Source organism: Nicotiana tabacum, chromosome 20 (genome assembly GCF_000715075.1).
Source record: "Nicotiana tabacum cultivar K326 chromosome 20, ASM71507v2, whole genome shotgun sequence".
Taxonomy (NCBI): domain Eukaryota; kingdom Viridiplantae; phylum Streptophyta; class Magnoliopsida; order Solanales; family Solanaceae; genus Nicotiana; species Nicotiana tabacum.
The window spans coordinates 128115097-128139138 of NC_134099.1; the positions used below are offsets into that span (position 1 = coordinate 128115097).

Genomic DNA, 24042 nt, shown 5'->3' on the forward strand with positions numbered 1-24042 from the left:
AGCCCAGTTGTTCTTATGTGAAATTTTTTCTACTATTAATTGTGAAGAGGTGGATCCGGAATTTATATTTGACAGGTTTAACTTTGGTCTCTTACCATAAATTCACTATACTTTTGAAATTATAGGTTCAAAATTATATTCTTTTTGAAATTTTAGTGATTCACACACACACACACACACACACACACACACACACATATATATATATATACACATATATTCTGTGCCAAAAACAAAATCGTCCAAAGTGGGATTTGAACTGCCAATTTCACTTGTAGAGGTGCACACAATAACTATAACGCTATAGAAGTCTTTAAGCTAGGGGTGTTCAAAATCGAACCGAAATCGAAAACCGAACTGAAACCGAAGCTTAATGGTATATTGGTATCGGGTTAATGGTTTAACGGACGAGGAACAAATTGAATTGTTTTCATTAACGACTTATCAATTTGGGGGGCGAATTATTCAATTTTCATAACGGATAATCCGTTAACCCGTTAAGAATATATATATAATCCAATCCAAACGCCACCGGTGATATCATATCTCTATATTCCGCATCCAATCCAAACGCGACCAGTATCATAATCGGCCAAGCGTTACCATTGACCTTAAGTTTCACTTAACTTGCCATCATTAAACACATGTCATCGCTAATCTGGTGCCTTTTCATTCACAAGCATATATTTAATACATAATAGTAGCAGGAAGAAAATGCAGCATCACCTCCAATTTAAAAGTGAAATCGGTTATTAACATGGTAATTTTACCTTCCGGTAGAAAATAAATGTTACCGTTATTAAAGCGGACCATAAAACGATAGTAATAATCAACAACCACAGTTCAATTTTCTCAACATGTAATGAGTTCAAATTCATCATGTGAAAGAGGAAAGAGACTCATTTAGTTGACCATCAGGCTAACTTGGAACTACTAGAAGAGAGCGTATGTCTTCACACAATTCAACTGCTTGTGGAACGTGTAAACCTTGCCACTCAGTATATTTGTTGTGATAGCACACCCTCTGTAATGCACGCAATATAGATTGAATTTGGCCGATAAATCGCCCGATAAGAGCTAAACCGATATCAATCTGCCCGATATCTTATCGGGTGGCTAGCGGATTAATACATTTAAAAGCCGATAACCGATAAACCAAACCATTAAGAGTAAATAACCGCCCAATTCGCCCGATAAGTAGCGTACACAAATATATTTAAATAATTTTTAAAAAATATAATATTATTATACATGATTTAAAGAAAAAAGTACGGGTTCACGTGAACCCGTACCCCTTAAGCTACGTACGCTCTTGGTGAGTTGTCTCAAGTCTCAACAGATGAATTGCTTAATACTGCAGTGTAGGCGATGCTTTTTTTCCACACAAAAAAATCATAATACCATTTCCAGACCACACCATATATTCTACTTTAGTAATGTTGCAACGGATATGAATTGAATGACAGATTCTAAATTATAGGAGTAACCAAAATCCAAAAGTCAGTGGAGTAAATTACATAAAATACTTTGCGTGTTGTCAATTACCTGAAACTTAGTTGGACCCAAATCCTCCAGAAAATATCTCAGGATATTGTCCAAAATGTCAGGTGGCGGAATAGACTTACACTACAGCATTTTAGGCCTACAACCACCCCTGAGAAGTGTGGCCTAAGATGTCAAGAAGTGTAGCATTTGGGCAAAGGCAACACTTTACGACTTTAGGCAATGCTTTTTGGGGGGTGGCCTAAAGTACCGTAACCTTTGACTATTGGCCACGCTTTATAGGTGTTGCCTTAAAAGCCACGCTTTAAAAGTGTGGCCGATACAGTACAAAGGCCACACTTATATTTTTTCATATAGCCACGCTTTTATGACATAAGGCTACACTTATGAAGCGTGATCTTTGTCACGTTATAGGCTACGCTTACAAAGTATGGCTTCTAGAGCAACATTTATCATTAATAATGCCAGATTGACAATCCCTATGGCCACACTTTTTAAGCGTGGTGATTTTGTCTACACTACAAAGTTATTTTTCAAATACTTATATTAGCCACAATTTTGTGGTTAAAAAACTATATTTGTTTGCATCAAATTCTGTTCTCTCTCTCTCTCTCTCTCTCTCTCTCACACACACACATATATATATATCAAGCATTAAATTAGATAATAAGTAATAGAATAAAAATAATTCAAATGCATATACTTAAAATAAATTTCAACAAAGAAACATACTTTGTGTACTGTCTATAGTAATAAAGCACTGTTGGTTCAAGAGTTCACTAGCAAACCTCTACAAAACCAAATGTATTCATATTTATAGAATCAATAAAAATAAACATCCCAATTGTTCAAAAGGTTTTCACTATTCACTTTAATGAATCAAATTGATTTGTGACCACCATATCCAATTGCATCACCCGTATTTTCCTACACATTCAAAATGAAATTAAAAATTAGGAAGAAACATATATATAGTATACACTAGTTAGAAAGCATTATTTGTAAGTTAAGATTGAGGTAGTTTTTGGAACTGGGAAATATAAGTACCTTTTCAAGACTTGGGGCGTGAGTTGAGCCAGAATAATGTGGTAAATTTTGGCCTCTCATAGCTCGTGCACTACTTGCATCAACTGGTGAAGGAATATTAGATCCAACACGCCCTTGTATATCATGAAAATCCAGTCCAACGTTGTTTTTCACAAATTGACTAAAAAAACATCGCATTTCTTCTCTCATCATTTCCTTCATTTCTTTCTCGAGAGAAGTTATTTCATTGGCATGCTTTTGTTTAAGCTTGGTGATTTCTTCATCTTTTTTCAGAGAGCTTGTCGTCACCGATCTACCATAGCATCTAACCCGACCAGGCTGCTTCTTTCCAAATACAGCCCTAAATGCATCATCTGCTGTTTCTCCGGAACTTTGACGATTCTGAAGTTCAGACTGTCAAAAAAATATTATTGCACATCACTTACAAGTCAAGATAGAACGAACACTAAAATAACTTTCAACAAGTCAAGTTAGATTAAGAAAAAGTTTAGCAGACCTCAAAATTTAGCCAAGAATGTCAATAGAGTTTTCAGCGACAAGGATCGTAACCAATTTAATATGAAGTTTCAAACAAACAGAACTGATTTGTGCATGTTAATCCTAAGTCTTCTGGGATTACACATAATGTTGCAGGCCAAGCTGATGATGGTACAAGGGGAGTTGTTCCTACTGTTGCATCAGGTCGTGAAAATGATGTAGCAGGGAGCAGAGGAGTCTTGAGGTGCAGCTAGTTGAGAAAACTAAGGGTGAAAATCCAGCTAATATTCCTAGTGCTACAAAAGGTGCTACAGTTGCGTCAAGTTTTGGAGTTGCAGCTGCTACTGATGTGCACAAATCTGCTGTGCATGAGAATGAGGCCACGCATCTGTTAGAATCAGGTTCTCAACCTGTGAATCAATTAAATGATCGAGAGTGGACAGAGGTAACTCGATCTCATCCATCACTTAACAAAAAGAAAAATCCAGACCATGAAATCAGATTATCGCAGAAATCTTTACAGGTGCACTATGTGAGGATTCAAGGAAAATCAACTGCTCAAACACCTTTGATGTTTTGAATATAGAGCATGATCATGCTGTGGGGAGTTTGCAGCTTAAGGACATAAGTGCAAGCTCATGAAATAAGCAAGGGAACTCTCCAGGCAGTGGGCAAAATCAAAAGAAGAATGCTGGTAGTCCATTAAATCAATCAAAGGATATTATCACTACAATTTTTTCTGGTGCACTTGCACATGAAATGTGTACTGGAATTAATTCACCAACAGTAAAAGATGGTAAGATGCAGCAACAAATATTTCTCATTCTCAATATTGTTCGTCTATGGTAATTCAACTATAACTAATTTATGCAACTTTTTATATTCCAAAGAGGTGTCTCATTTGCCACACGAATAATACTACCTCTTAGCAGTGCATGGATGATATGAACACTGGATGTAATTTACAGAATGTTTGTTAGTTCATTAGACTTTTAGCACGCTTGATTATTTGGTTGATCAATGAAATTGCTGAAACAATCAGAGAGCTGAAAATTGGAATTAAGTTCACCTTTATTTACTTTTCTTTGGAACCTTTGCAGTGCAGATGCTTTCAACTAATTTTCAAATTTTTGGCAGTTGCGAAAAATTGATTCATACACATTATAACGTAAAATAACTAATAGTCAGCTCTTAAGCACCGACTAATAATTCTATTGAACGAACAAAGTAATTTCACTTCCTGTAAGCATTTCTTTTGGTCAAATCTATCTCAGGCAAAATAGTTATAAGAAAACAGTTATCCACTCATATTATCAATTAAAAAATGGGTCGGATAATGAACAATTTAAAAATAAATTTACATTGGTCTATTCATGAACAATAAGCTAAAGGTCAATATTTTCCAAAAGAAACTACAGATATGCGTATGGACTTCCTTCAGTTAAAGAAACACATTCATTAAAGAGAAAAAATACAATAATAAGACTTAAATTGCAGACTTACTATTGCAACTTGAGTATCTGTATGAACTTCCTTCCCTTTCTTTGTACGAGTTGTAATAAACATTTCAGACTTTGATGGTTCCTCGTTGTTCTCTTTGGTTGCGCGCTACAAATTACATCAAAAAAGATATAAAAAAGATATCACTTTTTTCCGACAAAGTACAAAAATAAATAAAAGTAAGATTACAAAGTGTCGACTAAATATTACCAATGCCACACGCACTCTTGCAAAATTAATAGGTCCCATTCGATGCCTCCACTTTTATTTTTTCCTGTTTTCAGAATTCAATTGCCACATAGAATAACAACAAAGGAAGCATATTAATTAATAAATCAAAAAGGGGAAAATATGTACTGCAACAATAAGTAGAAAATGTAGAAATGCACGGTTTAATCTTACTTCGACATCTTCGTCATCCCAATACTCAATCAATTGACGGAACTGAACTTCAAGTATCTCATTTGGGACGATTTTGTAGCATTTGTTCAATAGTAACATTTTTATCAAAATATTTCTTCTTAATATTCCTCTTGTGTCGCTTCCAAGCATCACGAAGATCAGTCATTACCCACTTCTCTCCTTCAACTGGAATTAAGAACTTGGACTATGCAAAACAACACACACACACACAGAGAGAGAGATATATCTTTTCTTAGAAGGAAAAATACAAAAAATATATAATTGAAAAATTTATTATTCTTACATTGACATATTCCCACATTCGTTGCTTAATATCCTTTGACACAACATGCCAACTAGTATGCACCAAGGGGATAAATCTTGGATTCCTTGCAATTGTTCCTAAAAAGTTGGTCAAATCAGACACTCTCTTGTCAGTTGGTCCAACACTTTACCAAATGTCACCTCCTCTATTTCTTCAAAACTTCTTGCACGAATATTCTTGCATGTTGTTTTTCCTCTAACTCTTTTCTTCTCTGATGTCCCTAGATTGATAGAACAAGCAAGACATAAGAAGAAAAAATCAAAATATGTAAAATAATTATAAGGTTTAAGACATACCACCTGCAGCACTATCGATGTTCATATCCTCATCTCCAATAAATTCATCGTCACCAACTTCATCTTGTGCAGCAAAATTATCCAATTCTATTTCATGCTCATCAATAATAGGAGAGGACATAAATCTGACTTCATTTTCTGGGTGATTATCAGGATGTTTTTCACCAGCGACTTGTATCCCATATTTTTTTAGAAACTTATTAACACTCGTTGACGGTAGGACTGAGTTTGTCTTTACCTTTTTGCAATTTTGTAGCTCTTGAATATTAAATTGTTTCTCTCCTTCACCTTGTGTTCTTCTAATCACATGTAAAGTGTTAGGATCTACCTTTGCAGATGATTGGATCATGGATGTGGGCACAAGGTAATTTACTCATTCCTTGCTTTTGAATGGGCTCCTCCAATTGCATTGACCTTTGTTTAATTTGTCCTTTACTTGCAATATTATGTGAAGTGTTCAGATCTTCCCTTGAAGACGATTGGATTGATTTGTACACCGGTAATCTATTCCTTCCTAACTTTTGAACTGACACATCCGATTGAGTTAACCTCTATCTACTTTGTCCTTCTAATGTTGCAGGCATATAATTCTTCCTTTTAACTCCAAGTAATGCCTGCTCTTTAGCAGCTTTATCGTTGCAATCACTTGTAAGCTTTTCTCTCTTAATCTGAAATTTTTTGGCTAGTTCGGCACTTGATCGGTATTGGAAATCGAAACCTATATTCTTCATTGGACTTTGAGTTTGTTTGGATTCGGAACTTTTCTCTTAAAAGTTGCCGCTTGATTCATCCTACATACAAAAAAATTAAATTACTTTAGCCTAACAACTAGTATGAATATATAACAATATGTGAGAGGCATCAGGTACAAGTTGGAAACAAATTTGTAATGTTAGAGGTTGAAGAAGCTATGGAGAATGCTGAAAAACAGAATCACTTGAATGATAATAATGTTGAGGCTCAAAAGTCAGTACATGATAAGCAATTAGCAATTGTAGCAGAAGTACAGGAAGTGGTTCAACTTGATAAGGCTACTCCTACTGCTAATAATCTCAAGTCTCCTGGGGCTGGCAATGAAAAGAAAAACAATGGGAATATAGAAGGAACAGGAAACAACCTCAATTATGTGGCTCTAATGATTAACCCTACAATAGATAATAATGCAGAACATGTGAGTAAGGAAATAGAACCAAAGGAAATAAGGGCATATGAACAATTAAATAAGGAAAAGTGAATACATAGGGAAACACTTAAAGTTGGCACGATTTTTCATTTAGACACATGAACTTAGGGGTATTCTTAATGAGCACGTGCATTATACGAACTTTGTTCCAATTAGATACTCTTTTGACTATCACTGAAACTTACAAAGTGTGTGCAATACACTCGCTGCTGATGTGTCGAATGACGAATAAAATGAGGACATATATCTTTTTGAGTTAAAAAAAAGAAGGAAAAACTATGTTAAATCTATTTAATGTGTGTTCTTGGTGTTCTTCACTATCTTCATGTGTGTTCTTGTTCCAACCAAGATTTTAATCCAAACTTTTAAGAGAAACTCCTCCAAATTTGTTATAACTTGATCTGAAGATTCTCCGAGACGACCCGAAGGCAACCCCAACATTAATTTCATAATCTTTCATCAAATCAAGTAACCCATTTTAAACCTTCAAGCTTTTTAAGAACCCATTAATGATGTTTCGATTTGAAATGAAGAACTCAGACTCATTTTAATTTTAATCACTAGGGGGATGCTCCTGAAGATGAGTGACGTTTGGAGATGAATGGGGTGAAGAAGAAGGGTTCGGCGATGGGGTTAGAGAGGAGGGTGGCGGAGCAGTTGGTGGCGATGAAATTTTCAGCCAAATGGATTGTGTTGAAATACTCCAATCCATATCCTATCCTTTTTTGTTGAAATACTCTAAGGCTGCAACAGCCAAATAAATGGGGCGATATTCTTGTTGTGTGAAGCAGATGCTAAGGAAAGGATTATGATCACAAGAAGAAGATGAGAAAGTGGAGGAGGCAATGGTGGAAATGGTGGTGGACATAAACAAGAAGAAGAAGAAGAAGAAGAAGGAAATAAAAAAGACAAAAAAAGAAGAAAAAAATCTGTTTTTGGGCTCTTCACGCGCCTATATGGGGTGAAACTCACTCTATGTGCCAACTCAGCAAAAAGTATCTAATTGGAACAAAGTTTGTGTAATGCACGTGCTCATTAGAAATACCCCTAAGTTCAGGTGTCTAAATGAAAAATCGTGCCAACTTTAAGTGTCTCCATATGTATTCGGCCATAAGGAAACTACTTCTCAATGGGTACAAAGAGCCTTTATTGGCAACATAGTGGCAACAAATACTTCCTGCAAGGCCAATGCAAAAAAGAACTCTGAAGAGCAGGGCCTAAGCATAACTGTAGAGGATGCCAACAATAAGCAATTTGTGGAACAAGGTACTGTGGGAACTCAAAGTGCTGAAGTAATTTTGAAAGATTTGGAGACCAATATGATTGATCCAGGAGGATGCTGAATCTTTTCCCTATCTCAATCAATCTTATTGGTATAAACTAGTTAGCGTTATTGATACTCATGATTCTCTTGATATCAGAAGGTTATGGAAATTGTTGGACTTAGCCCGAAAGAATAGGAAGCAATTTTTAGAATTTTGGCTTATGTTCTTCCTCTTGGTAATCTTAAATTTGCATAGGGTACTGAAATTGATTTATCAATTCTTAAAGTTGACAGATATTAGTTGTATCCAAAGTTGTGGAGTAGACCATGTGAGTTGCTTTTAGTTGCCAGGACCTACTCTATAACACAGATGGCTGAACTTTGTTATAATAGGCTTATAAACTTTCAGTTAGCATCATTGGGATACCACAACTAGACAAATTCAAACATCCCAATGCTGCAACATGTGGAGTTTGATACTAAAAAAAGGTTGTATGTTCAATCTCCAATGCTTCAGCTGGTGTTGCTAAGGAGCAAATTAAATACCTCGTAAACAAACATCTTCATGTTCCACTCAGTTGTCCTAACTAAGGATTGCAACAGTTTATGTCCAAAGGCTTGACAATATTTTAAAGACTAGTGAAAATCGTTTCATAGATTATTATTCTAAAAGCATGTCGAGAGCAAGTATATGTAATAAATTAAGTCTACGCCCATAGCAAAGATGGCTCAAAGATAGAGGATCCATGTAACATATATGAATACAGAACACAAGGGGAAGCTGGTTCATCCACACATTGGCATCTATACCTAAATCATACAAGTAACTCTAGGGCTACCATACTTTTTGTCCCTCTTCCAGTTCTATCTTACAATTAAAATGAAATTTCATCAGGATTAGGATAGACAATATACAAATCTTTAATAATAACTAATAAGTAACAACCCTTCAAGGAGCTAAAGATAAAACAAGCAACGCATGATAAATGACCACAAAATCCCAACACAAAGTCAAAAAACAGATTAACAGATGAAGTTCTCAAGGTATATCACGTTTTCTAGATAATATTTTCAAATCGGCATTCATAACCCTCCTCTGATAACAAAATCTGACAAGAAATGAACTCTAACAAGACAACTGAGAGCCCTTACCCAACAATTCTCTTGGTTCCACAGGTTATATAAAGATATGTAGATAAACAATTCCAGAGCATATATAAATAAACAAAGTTACAAGATACATGTTCAATATCTCTTGGTTCCTTAAAATTTGTTAGTCCAATATCTTCTTTAGTTGCATGTGCACCACCTGATAATAATAAAAAATAAATATGTTTATACTTTAAAACTTGCTCCAATACTCCAGGTAATAGTACAATACAAATTCCGAAGCATAATTTCTACTTACTCACGTTCACTTCTCTATTCAAAACTAGAGGACAAATTCTCGATCCACATATAATACAATATGGTTCCTTAGAAGGGACACATTAAATAACCAATCAAGTAATTTCTAGTGATACTAAAAGGGACACATTGAAAATACATGAGCAGAAAATATATGTGCACATCAAAGAAATCGAGCAGCAAGAAAATATTTAATATTGAACTTGAGGAAATAGACAACATCAATTTAAATCTAAAGCAACAATATTTAATGTGTTTCTAGCTATTAATAAAAAAATGGCTAAGCTATTTTCTATTTGAATTAGAATAAAACTCATGATGTATCTTCAAAATCAAACTCTTCATCCGATTCAAATTCAAGTTGTTGTGCTAGAAATCTTTCTGGAGGTACATCAAGAATGGTTGCTGGAACATCACTCCTTACTAAGACAACTTTACCATTATCCTCCGGTATAGATGGGCCAACCAAATATTCAGATGGCTCATTTTCATAACAGTGTGGGGCATTAGATTCAAGTTCATCACTTATAATAAACAAGTCTCTTGGCACAGTCTTCATGACATAATATATATCTTGATCATATGGATCTTGCACATAGAAACATTGGTGTACATGAGATGCTAGGACAAAAGGCTCGTTCTGATAACATTTCTTGTTGAAGTAGACATAAGTAAAGCTATAAATATCTTCTTCAACCTCATACCAGTCGCACTTAAATAAGACAACCTTAAAATGACCATAATAGTCTAACTCAACTATATCAACTATTTTATCATAATATGTCATGTTTGCGTCAACCAGATTTTTTTCTTTTGAGCGTGCAAAACTTGTAGTTAGGGCGACTAATGTAACACCACTATTTTGTGTTTTACGTCTTGCATCACGCTGCCTTGTATGAAATCTATATCCATTAATGAGATATCCAGAATATCTTTTAGCAATTGAATTTGGCTCAATGGACAATTGCTTAGTAAGATCGGGCACATCCTCTTTCAAAGAACGAGTTTCAAACCATTGAGAAAAGTTTTGACTGTGATTCTTGGCCTTGCTCCATTTAGATCCTCGTCTTTAATTACTAACCTCAACCTCATATTCTCTACACAACAAGTAATTTTATTTGTTAGTAAAATGATAAATAAAGTAATTTAATAACAACCTACATAAATAAATGCTATAAGTGATTAAATTACCTTATATATTCTTGAACTTCATCACAATTTTTCAATAAGTATATATGTGCCTGATTTAATGACATGTCATCTAAAATAATTGGATCACTCTTTTTCTCTCCTAAAGGACAACCTGTATTAGGGAACAAACTAGAAGCTTGTGCATTAATTGAATCATATTCATCATTGTTTCGGGGTCTTCGATTAAATCGAGTCTTTACACATCCATGTAAGTACCTAGAGCATAAAGTCAAACACTATTCAACCAAATATGCCTCAGCAATAGATCCTTCTGGATAATTTCTGTTGCGAACATATGATTTTAATGTACACATATATCTTTCAGGAGGATACATCCATCGATTTTGAAATGGACCTCCCAACCTTACCTCATTCGCCAAATGAATAGGCAAATGAATCATTATATGAAAAAAAGTTGGAGGAAAAATTCTTTCCAATTGATTCGTAGTTTCTCTAATCTCTACTTCCAAGCAATCTAGCTCTTCCATTGTGATAACTTTTTGACATAAACGGCAAAAGTAAGAACTTAGACGAATCAAAGGGATAGCAACATGATCAGGAAGTACGCTTTTAACTGGTATTGGCAACAAGTAATGTAACATGAAGTGGGCATCATGAGTTTTATAACCGGATAATTTTCTTTTATCTAGATGCACACACCTGGATATGTTGGAAGCACTACCATCATGTAGCTTTGCTGTCTTTAAAACACCATAGAAAACTGATTTTTCACCATTGGTCATTGAGAAGCACGCTTTTGCAAACTTTGTTTTCTTGCCATCCCTTGTATCCTTTGGCTGAAGGTTTTTCCTAATGCCCATCTCTTTCAGATCATAACGAGCATTTGCATGATCCTTTGTCTTTCCAGGAATGTCCAAAAGAGTTCCAATTACATTATCCACTATATTTTTCTCTATATGCATTACGTCAAGGTTATGACGTAACGAGTGTCACACCTCCTTTTTCCGCACCCGCGAGGGTGCAAGGGAGTTTTTTCCAATTAAAGGACAATCGAAACGGGATTAGTTTATTTATGTCAGAGTCGCCACTTGGGAGATTTAGGGTGTCCCAAGTCACCAATTTTAATCCCGAATCGAGGAAAAGAATGACTCCATATTACAGTCTGCGTACCAGAAATCCGGATAAAGAATTCTGTTAACCCGGGAGAAGGTGTTAGGCATTCCCGAGTTCCGTGGTTCTAGCACGGTCGCTCAACTGTCATATTCGGCTTGATTATCTGATTTTATACAAATGTGAACTTATGTGCAAATTTTATCTTTTTACCGATTTCATAATTATTATTTTACGAGAATTGCAACGTCGTGAAAACATATCTCGAACCACGTTACATCAATGCACCCGTGGTTATTGACATATCTCGACTCCGTTGAGATTTGGATTTGGGTCACATCAATGTGCACCCGAGTTTAAAGAGATAACGTTATTAAATACGCGCCTAAAGTGACTAGCGTATCATTATTTTAGGAAGGCCGTGGAATTTTGCTAAACGGTCCATCCCGAAGTCTAAGCAATTTTAAAGCAAATATTTACTGAGGGCCCCGCAATTTTTGTATTTTTTGGCGAGACTCATCTCATTTTTATTTTTAAGGATAAACCTACAGTGACTACATTTTTTCTATTAAGTTTGTCTCTAAAACAAAAGAAAATACCTCAATTAATTACATGCTGAAAAGATGTAACTTATTAGTTATTAGTTTACGGTTAATGCGAATGGAAAATTGCGATCGAGTTTGTTCAAAGAAAAACTGCTTTCATTCTATATTCTTTTATTCAATAATACTAGAACATGAGATTGACACACCATAATATCAAAACAGATTAACTATTTTTCGATTAATTTAAACTAACATTATTATATGAAGAAGTTATACATATGTAACCTTATTACTCATTAATCAATCAACTACATTTTTATACAAAGAGATGAAAATTAATATTCAAACACAAATCTAAACAGGAGGAATTCAACAGAAACAAAGCCTGATTAATATTTCATTTTTTTTCGCTTCAAGCCAAGAGTGTACAAATGTGTACCTGGAAATGACAGTACAAGAAGAAAAGAAGTAGGAGAGTAGTATGTAACACAGCAACATACAGCAGCAGAAAGCCCAACACAGTAGCTTCAACACCTCAGTCCAGAAATCCCAGCAACACGGAGAAAACTAGTAACAATGGAGAAGACAAATAGTGCGAAAATCTCTCTTTATTTTTTTATTTCTAGATTTGAACTCTATATGGTGTTCTTCCCCTCTCAATATTTCAGAAAATTTGTTTCTATATTTTTTACTCTCTTCAAAATGAATTCTGTCCCTGTATATTCTATGTATCCAGAGTGTATATCGAGTGTATACTGCTCTCTCCGCCCCCTCTTTTCTTCTTCTCTCTATCTAGTTTTTCCTCTTTTTTCCACACCTTCTTCCTAAATTTTCTCTTCTATTTATAGCAAAATTTTCGAAATTTTCAGATTTGTTTTTTTATTATTTTTTTATTTTTTAATTAAAAGAAATCCCACTTACAAATTGCTATTATTTTTTTAGAAAACGAAATCCCACCTTTATTTACTTTTATTTTTAAAATTCCAACTTTAATTACTTTATCTTATTTAAAATCCCACTTTTTATTTTTTTAAAAGAGAATCTCATTTTATTTAACTTTTCTTTAAAAAACAAACCACTATCTTTTCTTTTTCTTTTAAAAATACTACTTTCAACTACTTTAATGTAGTTCGGGAAGTTTTGGTAGCTGGGACTACCGTGGGACTGCGATGTTACTGCTGTTGCATGTTGTTATCACTACTTACCGATCTCCTTGTTACACCGTGCTTAAAAGAAAACAAGAAGCTAGGCTAGATTGAAATTTGTTCTTGTTGCCTTGCTTTCTTGTCGACTTGTGTTTCCTCCGGTGCTTTTCTTCCGTGAATTTTGGAATGATACTGGCCATCTGCTTTTCTGAATACCAGTTTTCATCATTTTGCTCGGTCCGCTGGGGACATGGCTTTCTTCATTAAGCTTTTGGCGGTTCCTCTGGTGGGTACGACTTTCTTCATCAGACTTGTTATGTTGGGCATGATTTAATGTTCACCAGCTGCTTCTTTCAAGACGCCTCTTTTCTTCCTTTTGACTCATGAGCCTGAATTTGTGCTGGGACCTCTTATTGCAACCTTCTGTTTCCGGTGCTGAGATTTTATTGTTTCCTGCTGGAGATTCTTGTTGTAACCCTCTGTTTTATTGTCTTCTGACTTGATCTTGAAATGTATGCCTCTGTTATTATGGGCGGGCTCCCAACTTCAACACTTGAAAAGTAAAGACTGGAATGTATGCCTCTGTTATCTGGGCGGGCTCCCAACTTCAACACTTGAAAAATAAAGACTGGAATGTATGCCTCTGTTATCTGGGCGGACTCCCAACTTCACTACTTGAAAAGTAAAGACTGGAATGTATTCTTTCTGTTATTATGGGCGGGCGCCTGGCTTCATCATCTTGAATTTAACAACCTCTATTCTCCAGGTGGGATCCTACAACCAAAACAAACAAAACAAACGAGAATTTCCTAACCCAGTTTGCACTGGGAAGATTTGTGAGTCGTTAGCAAAATTGTAACCTATTTATACTACTGATGCAATGATGAGAGTAAACTAAAGACTAGGCTAGGATGTGCATCTCCTACGAGTAAAACCAAAACTCTTGCTAGCAAATGTGTCTGCTAAAAAAACCTCAATGACTCAAACTAGAAAGTGCTTCTTCTATAGTTGAATCGGAATGAGCTAAACTAGGAAGTGCGTCTCCTAAGGGTGAAAACTTCAAAGAACTAGACTAGGAATTGTGTTTCTTATGGTCGAACTCAAAATGAATCAAACTACGAAGTGCATCTCCTAAGGGTGAAATCTCAATTCCGGAAGTGCGTCTCCTGAAATAAAGTATAACCTGAAAAAGCCAAACTAGGAAGTGCATCTCCTAAAGTAAAAGTATAACCTGAAAAAGCCAAACTAGGAAGTGCGTCTCCTAAAGTAAACTTAATTCAGGAAGTGCGTTTCCTATGCACGAAATTAAACTTAGGAAGTGCGTCTCCTAGGGGTTAAATAGTCTTAGGAAGTGCGTCTCCTATGGGTGAAACCTTAATGATTTTGAACTAGGAAGTGCGTCTCCTATGAATGAAAATAATTTAGGAAATGCGTCTCCTATGCGTGAAATCTTAATTTAGGAAGTGCGTCTCCTATGGGATAAAAGTAAACTTAGGAAGTGCGTCTCCTATGGGCAAAACTAAACTTTAAGGAAGTGCGTCTCCTATTGGGTACAATAAACTTAGGAAGTGCGTCTCCTGTGGGTACAATAAACTTAGAAAGTGCGTCTCCTATTGGTAGAACTGAACTTGGGAAGTGCGTTTCCTATGGTAAAACTGAACTTAGGGAGTGCGTCTCCTATTGGTAGAACTGAACTTAGGAAGTGCGTCTCCTATGGTAAAACTGAACTTAGGAAGTGCGTCTCCTATGATAAAACTGAACTTTAGGAAGTGCGTCTCCTATGGTAAAACTGAACTTAGGAAGTGCGTCTCCTATTGGGTACAATAAACTTAGGAAGTGCGTTTCCTATTGGGAAAAACTAAACTTAGGAAGTGCATCTCCTATTGGTAAAACTTACTTAGGAAGTGTATCTCCTATGGGTACAACTATACTTAGGAAGTGCGTCTCCTGTTGGTGAAATAAACTTAGGAAGTACGTTTCCTATTGGTGAAACTTCTCTTAGGAAGTGCGTCTCCTATTGGGTAAAACTAACTTAGGAAGTGCGTCTCCTATTGGGTGAAATAACTTAGGATGTGCGTCTCCTATTGGGTGAAATAACTTAGGAAGTGCGTCTCCTATTGGTACAACTAAACTTAGGAAGTGCGTCTCCTATTGGTGAAACTATTCTTAGGAAGTGCGTCTCTTATTGGTAAAACTTGGCTTAGGAAGTGCGTCTCCTATAGGTGAAACTATTCTTAGGAAGTGCGTCTCCTCTTGGTGAAACTTATCTTAGGACTAACTTAGGATGTGCGTCTCCTCTTGGTGAAACTATTCTTAGGAAGTGCGTCTCCTCTTGGTGAAACTATTCTTAGGAAGTGCGTCTCCTTAGGATGTGCGTCTCCTATTGGTGAAACTTAGCTTAGGAAGTGCGTCTCCTATTGGTGAAACTTAGCTTAGGAAGTGCGTCTCCTATTGGTGAAACTATTCTTAGGAAGTGCGTCTCCTATTGATGAAACTATTCTTAGGATGTGCGTCTCCTATTGGTGAAACTGACTTAGGATGTGCGTCTCCTCTTGGTGAAACTTACTTAGGAAGTGCGTCTCCTCTTGGTGAAACTTAACTTAGGATGTGCGTCTCCTGTTGGTGAAACTAACTTAGGATGTGCGTCTCCTGTTGGTGAAACTAACTTAGGATGTGCGTCTCATCTTGGTGAAACTATTTTTAGGAAGTGCGTCTCCTATTGGTGAAACTTTTCTTAGGAAGTGCGTCTCCTCTTGGTGAAACTAACTTAGGATGTGCGTCTCCTCTTGGTGAAACTATTTTTAGGAAGTGCGTCTCCTTAAGACGTGCGTCTCCTATTGGTGAAACTTTTCTTAGGAAGTGCGTCTCCTCTTGGTGAAACTAACTTAGGATGTGTGTCTCCTCTTGGTGGAACTTACTTAGGATGTGCGTCTCCTATTGGTGAAATTGACTTAGGAAGTGCGTCTCCTAATGGTGAAACTTATCTTAGGATGTGCGTCTCCTATTGGTGAAACTTAACTTAGGATGTGCGTCTCCTATTGGTAAAAATAAACTTTAGGAGGAAATACATCTCCTATGGGTAAAAAACAAACTTAGGAGGAAATGCATCTCCTAAGGGTGAAACTAAAACAAACTTAGGAGGAAATGCATCTCCTATGGGTGGACCAAAACAAACTTAGGAGGAAATGCATCTCCTATGGGTGGAACTAAAACAAACTTAGGAGGAAATGCATCTCCTATGGGTGGACTAAAACAAACTTAGGAGGAAATGCATCTCCTATGGGTGAAACTAAAACAAACTTAGGAGGAAATGCATCTCCTATGGGTGGACTAAAACAAACTTAGGAGGAAATGCATCTCCTATGGGTGAAACTAAAACAAACTTAGGAGGAAATGCATCTCCTATGGGTGGACTAAAACAAACTTAGGAGGAAATGCATCTCCTATGGGTGAAACTAAAACAAACTTAGGAGGAAATGCATCTCCTATGGGTAAAAATAAACTTAGGAGGAAATGCATCTCCTATGGGTGAAATAACTTAGGAAGTGCGTCTCCTATGGGTAAAGCTTAGGAAGTGCGTCTCCTATTGGCAAAACTAGACTTAGGAAGTGCGTCTCCTATTGGTAAAGGCTAGACTTAGGAAGTGCGTCTCCTATTGGTAAAGGCTAGGCTTAGGAAGTGCGTCTCCTATTGGAACAGACGTGGAATGTATTCCCTTTTTATACAGGTGGGCGCCTAATGGTAAAGACATGAAATGTATTCCCTTGTTATACAGGTGGGTGCCTGAAATATGAAATGCACAGACAAAAAGTATTCCTCTCGTTATTCAGGTGGGCGCCTGTCTATACTAAGACATAAAAGTATTCCTCTCGTTATTCAGGTGGGCGCATGTCTTCGAGAAAATTTTCACAATGAGAAAATTTTCTGCCCCGGTTTGATGATTTTCTTTATGGCCTGTCTTTCCGCCATCAATAACGTTCATTTTCCCTGTTTCTAAATCAAAGAAAAATTTGTTAGTTTAAAAACATGGTAAGCGGTCATGCCACTCTTGTTGGGGATGGTTTCCTCTTTCTCCTTTCCCAGCTTTGTGTTCCATTATGCTATCAAACTTGCTGGGGATGATATTAATTGCTGACACTGGCCCATCCCTTTTATCAATCTCATCTTGATAGGGATACCCTTCTTGACACGGGTTTTGCGCCTGTTCCTTGTACCACTTGGATGTACTAGTTGATGGCCTATTTTGAAGTCATTTCCCACTGGTTCCGACCAAACAGACTCTACTAGGGAATTTTCCTATGAAAGGAAAAAAATAAAAAGAAACAAAATAAAGACAAAGGAAAAGATGACTCTTTAACAAAAGAAACTATAAATAAAAATCTATCAAACGCAGATACCGACTCTAATGGCCATGACATGCGTATGTGGCCTATCCTCTGCCGTCAATCGTCTCTCAAGACCTTCCCTTGACGATTCCCCATCTGATTCCCAATCTTATTCGACTTGTAGTGCCCGAAGGGTTTTTCACTATCAAGCCTCTCTCTCATTTTGGTTTTCTCTCAACTTTCATCGCCTTATGGTGCCTGTGAAGGTTTTCACCGATAAGACTCTCTCATTTGTATTACTTTCCAGCTGGGGATTTGGAGTGTCGCCGGTATGACTCTTTCTGTTGGAGATTAGAGTCCTTTCTGCTGTGGAACAGAATGTTATGTTCGCCGGTAAGACTCTCATTTGTCTGACTTGGCATCTTTTGAAGACTGGTCAGAAGGTCTTTCTTTGGACCGTAATGTGGGTTTTGGATAGGCTAGAAAGAAAGGGTATAAAAGGCTAAAAAAAAATACATTAATTTTGGGTTATTAGTTACAACCTTCGGAATTAGATTTATTCACAATAAACGCAACATTTGCCCCAGTTTCTTGCTTGGGGATATCCTAACTGATTTTTTTTTCATTTTTCAAAACTATGACCGAGCCGTGAAGCGCCTACGTATCCTCTTTGAGGAATCAGGTCAAACGTAGTTCCCAATTCCTCTTTTCATTCCGACTTTCTTTTGTTTGTTTTTTTCTTTTCTTTTTTTCTTCTTTCATTTTTCTCTTTTTTCGTTTTGTTGTTTTTTTTCATGCCATATGCTTGCGTTTTCTAGTCGTTTTTTCTGATTCCGAACGAGGGGTATGACAAAAAATAAGTAAGGCTCAAAAGGGGTAACGAAGGATAAAGTGTTTAGGTAGCAGAATAAAATGCCTTCGTCATTCCAGTCTTCAAACTATGCCAAGTGCAAACAACACAATTTAAACAACGATTTGTAGCCTCTTCCGATGGTGCTGGACTTGACAATTATATTCAATATTTGCTTTTTCATTGGTCCTTTCTAAAGAACCGTTGGGTGACACTCTCATTATCATGAACGACTCTCATGCCAATTTGGCGAATCTTGCTTTTAACGATTTTTCTTCATATTTTACTTGCCCCAGTTCCATATGACTCGAGCTCTGAATAATCTCAACCGTCCTTATTTCCTTTAAATGGTCTGATCGGGGTTTTATAATTAACTTTAAGATTAGGCCCCCAACTGTGTGCGCATGTCATGTCACTAGAATCGTCGTTGAAAAAATGATAAAAGGACTAAACAAAAGAAGATTGGAAATAATAAAAGACCGGATTTTGCATTAGACTACCGGCGAAATGGTTTGACTAACAAAACAAAACAAACCAGAACAAAATCCTAAACAAACCTGACAAAACTTAAACAGACTGCTATGACAAAAAGGAAAGATAAGCGGCATGATATTGACACAAAACAATCCAAATTACAATCCTAATAATCCGAACAACAGAAATGAAAACAAAATAAGCCACCACAAGCTTCTCTCCTGTTAACCAAGTAACAGAGCGTCCTTCCACTTTATCAAGACTGGCATCTTAGCCACTCAGCTTCGCATCAATACTGCCAAGACCATTACCAGCTTCAATATCATCAACATCGGTCAACAAGTTCTCAAGAGGATTCGCGTGCTCCCTGTCACTATCATCGATCACAATTGTCCCTTCCTGAATCATTCTTTCTATTTCCTTTTTCAAAGAATGACAGTCTTCAATGATATGTCCTTGGACATTAGAGTGATACACGCATCGAACAGCAGGATCGAATCCTTTTGCATATGGGTCTGGAGTATAGCCAAGGAGCAGCTCAATCAGTCCTGAAAGCTTTAGCTTTTCAAACAAACTCGCGTAGGACTCCCCAATTGGCGTGAAATTGTTTCCTTGCCTTTGTTTCCCCCCATGCCCCTGTTTTCTAGGGTCGTTAGGTGCTTGAAAACGTTGTGAAGGCAAGAATGCATCACGTGGTGCTGGCTCTCGCCAGCGGGGGTGACCTGATGGTTGACCCTGCGACCGGACCTTGTTCGGAGGATAATACTGAGGCGGATTATATGGAGCTCGGGGGCAGGCTTGGGCATGATGGTCTGAAAAGAGTGGCTCTGATGGTGGGTAGTAGGGTTGTGGAAGGTTGTACGGAGTGTGTGGATAATTTGGATGACTGGGCCTGGGCTGGTACTGAGGGGAATGACCTCTGAATTTGGACCCAATACCTGCTTCGACTGATGCGACCTCGAGCGCACCTCTCGCGCCGCTCTGAATAGCCTGGGTCGTTGCCTTGAGCGCTGAGTAATTTAGGATTTTGTCAGACCTTAGGCCCTCCTCTATCATGACCCCTATCTTTACCACTTCATTGAAGGATTTCCCAACCGTTGTCACCAAGTGACCAAAGTAAGTTGGATCAAGTGTTTGCAAGAAGTAGTCCACCATTTCTCCCTCTTTCATGGGAGGATCAACTCTGGCCGCTTGTTCTCTCCAGCGGAAACCGAACTCACGAAAACTTTCCCCAGGCTTCTTTCCAGTCCTCAGCAATGTGAGACGGTCAGGGACTATCTCGAGATTGTATTGAAAATGACCTGCGAAAGCCTGCACCAGATCATCCCAAGTGTACCATCTGCTGGAATCCTGCCTGGTATACCATTCTAGTGCCGATCCACTCAGACTTTGGCCGAAATAAGCTATCAGCAGCTCATCTTTGCCACCTGCCCTTCTCATTTTGCTACAGAATCCCCACAAATGCGCCATGGGATCACCGTGCCCTTCATATAAATCAAACTTAGGCATCTTGAACCCAGCCGGGAGTTGGACATCCGGGAAAGGGCATAGATCCTTGTAGGCCACGCTGACCTGGTTGCCCAATCCGTGCAGGTTCCTGAAGGACTGCTCCAGGCTCTTGAACTTCCTCGTCACCTCATCTTGTTCGGGGATTTTAACCAGCTTTTCAATCTCTGCCGGTACCTCTAAGTGCAGGTTGTAGGTATGGGGTTCTGGTGCATGAAATGTGGGCTCAGGGGGATAGTATTGCGTATCAGGAGCCTGAAACAATGGCTCGATGGTCGTTCTTTGCAGGGTGACTGATGTGGGTCCCACAAAAGTGGGAACATTTGGTGTCGGGAGAGGTTGATGGGATGGTGGAGCTTGGGAATCATGGGGGCTTCTCTCCTGAAGACAACGATGATTTGGGAGGCTTGTTGAAGGGCCGGAGTGGGGGTATTCGGGCACGTGCCCTAGTGGCTCAGGGCTCCTTTGTGCTTTGGCTAGAGCTAGCTGCATTGCATTCATCTCTAGTCCCATCCTTTCTATCTTTTCCATCGCTTCCTTTAACAACTGGCTCACCGGCCTTTCTTCCTTGGTACTATTCTCTGAAGTAGTCATGCTTGTTGTTATCGGTCCTTTGGATCTAGTTTGGTAAGGGTGTGTTGCCAGAATTCTTTAACAACTAACTGTTTGAGATTCGGAAAACAAACTTGTTAGCGTTTAGAGTTTAACAGATTTGATAACAACACATTGAGGATGCAATGCTCCTAGGCAGTTAACCGTTTCTAACATGCTTTGCTTCAAACAACATGCGTCATCCTGGCTTGCTTATTTGCCCCTTTGAAGTACTTTGGGAACCCCTGTATTTTATTCTATTTTGTATTTTCTTTTTCTTTCGATTTTTCATTTTTTTTTTCTCTTTTTTTCTCAAATTTTTTTTGTGGTCGAATCTTATGGAGATTGCCTACGTATCATGACCCCGCATGAATCAGACCTTGCGTAGTTCGGCCCAATAAAGATAAACAATACTCAACATTTTTTTTATTTTCATATTAAAACAAACTGGGTTTCAAAGGTTTAAAGATGACCTACAAACTTGAAAATCAAACAACCCGCATATTCTAATCAAAAGATTTACAAACTCAAAAACAAACGCTAGCTTCCTTTCCCCGTTTGTCAAATGCAACCAAACGGCTATTTTTGCAAATGTGGCCCCTTCCAAATTTCACATGAATTTTGAGGCCGAGGAGGATTATTTTATGACACTTTACAAACTTGTCCGTTCTTTTACGAAAATAGCCTTTCGACAACTGAAAGATACTCTAAGGCTATTTCGGCAAGAACGGTTTAAGACGCGGCTGAAGCTGGCTTGGCTTATTTTTGACAAAACCCAAAGGTATTCACCTGACCGCTGACTTTTTTCCAAACTACAATAAAAATGTGGTGTTGCAAACACGGCCCTTCAGCGCCTCGGGGACGAAGATTTATAAGGCTGTGTGGGTCGACTAGACCAAAAATCCTAAACATGACCCAAAGGTGGCTATTTATGCAAAGTCAGCCTTCCGGCGTCCCTTTCGGGAACATTCGGCTATTTATGACAAAACAGCATCACCTGACTTATTTATGACTCTCTTTATCATTTTTTCAAATTAGAAAACTCAATATTGCAAGCACGGCCTTTCAACGTCTCGGGGACGAAGATTTTTAAGGCTGTGTGGATCAACTGGACCAAATCTTAAAAAATGACCCGAAGGTGGCTGTTTACGCAAAGTCAGCCTTCCGGCGTCCCTTTCGGGAACATTCGGCTATTTATGGCAAAACAACATCACCCGACTTATTTACGACAAAAATCAATATTTGACATATTATTTGTTTTTTATTATTATTATTAATTAATTATTTTTGGCTTTTTAGCAAAAGATGGGGTTGGACCCGATGAGGGTTGCCTACGTATCTCACATCCGGTGAGAATCAAACCCGCGTAGTTCGGGCTGATCATGAATAAGTAAATGAACTAACATTCTTTTTTAATTGAAATTTGTGAAAGAACTGCTTCAAAAGAAGAAAGGAAGTATTTTTTTTTGATTGATTTTCTTTTGAAAGAAAGACTTGTAAAAATTCCTTTTCTTTTGATTTGAACTTTGAGACTTTGAGAATTTCAAAAGTAAAAGGAAGATATTTGTTTTTCTGAATTTTCATTTGTTTTTATTCTAAAGAAAAAAGAAAATATTTTTGGAATTTTACTTTTAATAAAAGAAATGCTTCTAAAAAGTATTTTTTGAATTTTGAATTTTCTTTTCAATTTGAAAGAAGAATCAAAATATTTTCGAATTTTTTTTATTTTTATTTTTTTAAAAAAAGAAAGCATTTTTATTATTTTTGTTTTATCAACAATGGAAAATAAAGATATTTATATTATTTTTGCAAGACATATCTTTTTGGAATTTTACTTTGAATTTTCTTGGCAAGACAAATACCCTTTGCAGCAAATAAAGATATATATATCTTTCGGAAATAAAAAAACTTTTCGGATTTATATATATATATATATATATATATATATATATATATATATATATATATATATATATATATATATATATTTGCGACAAATAATGAAAGACTCTTTTTCATTTTCATTTTCATGGCAAGACAAATTATTTTCCTTTTCTATTTTTTTGAAAAACAAGACAGAACAACGACTCTTTTTTTCTATTTTTCCTTTGCTTTTAATAAAACAAACTAATAAGACATTCTTATTTTCTCAAAATTTCGGCAGAGTTTTGACAGTATTGGGGTATTGGTTTTTTTCAAAAATAAACAATCAATTCCCTAACCGCTATTTTTCGATTTCACAATATTCATAATATTCAAACACCGGTCAGCGAGACAAAATAAATGCACGGAAAACAAATAGGATGCATCAGGATGGTCTTTTCATATCAGGTTGCTAGTCCTAGACGGACCCAACCCTTGTGTTGAGTCCCCTAAGTCAAATGCAACGTGATGCAAATAAGCGTTCCTACTAGGGATCCGGCATGAAGTCACGTTATTCTATGTTCAAAACCTGGGTCGGTGTTCTAGACAGTGTACCCGAGCGGACAACTCGAGTTGAGGAAGAAGCTCCTTTCCGGGAACCAAAAGGCCAGCCAGCTTAGAAACTTTCTGAGCCTCTTTTATTTAGGGTATAGCACTAACAGAATAGGGAGTCTCAACCAGTGAGCACATCCCCGGAGGTAAGAAGAGAAAGGTTTCGGCACAATTTATATACAGTTAAGATAATAAAAGCGGTAAAAGCAGCATTTAGCACATTAGGCTCAAAACATGTAAAAATCAGATAAAGCCAAATATAACAATTTATCTAAGCTCGAATTCTTAACCCTGAACCAGTGGTTCTGGGTTTTTTCCCCAGCAGAGTCGCCAGAGCTGTCGCACCTCCTTTTTCCGCACCCGATGGGGTGCAAGGGAGTTTTTTCCAATTAAAGGACAATCGAAACGGGATTAGTTTATTTATGTCAGAGTCGCCACTTGGGAGATTTAGGGTGTCCCAAGTCA

At 37.2% G+C, this 24042-nt stretch overlaps 1 protein-coding gene across 1 annotated transcript; it reads right to left on the bottom strand.

Annotated features, from left to right (window-relative positions):
- Positions 1 to 2266: 2266 nt before the first annotated feature.
- Positions 2267 to 5493, bottom strand: LOC107768619 (uncharacterized). The gene is made up of 6 exons (XM_075241146.1): positions 5234 to 5493; positions 4930 to 5134; positions 4738 to 4801; positions 4531 to 4635; positions 2551 to 2943; positions 2267 to 2430 (listed from the first exon to the last, which is right to left on the bottom strand). The coding sequence occupies exons 3-6, from the start codon at positions 4774 to 4776 to the stop codon at positions 2383 to 2385; spliced, it is 585 nt and encodes a 194-aa protein (XP_075097247.1). The 5' UTR covers positions 4777 to 4801; positions 4930 to 5134; positions 5234 to 5493; the 3' UTR covers positions 2267 to 2382.
- Positions 5494 to 24042: the final 18549 nt, after the last annotated feature.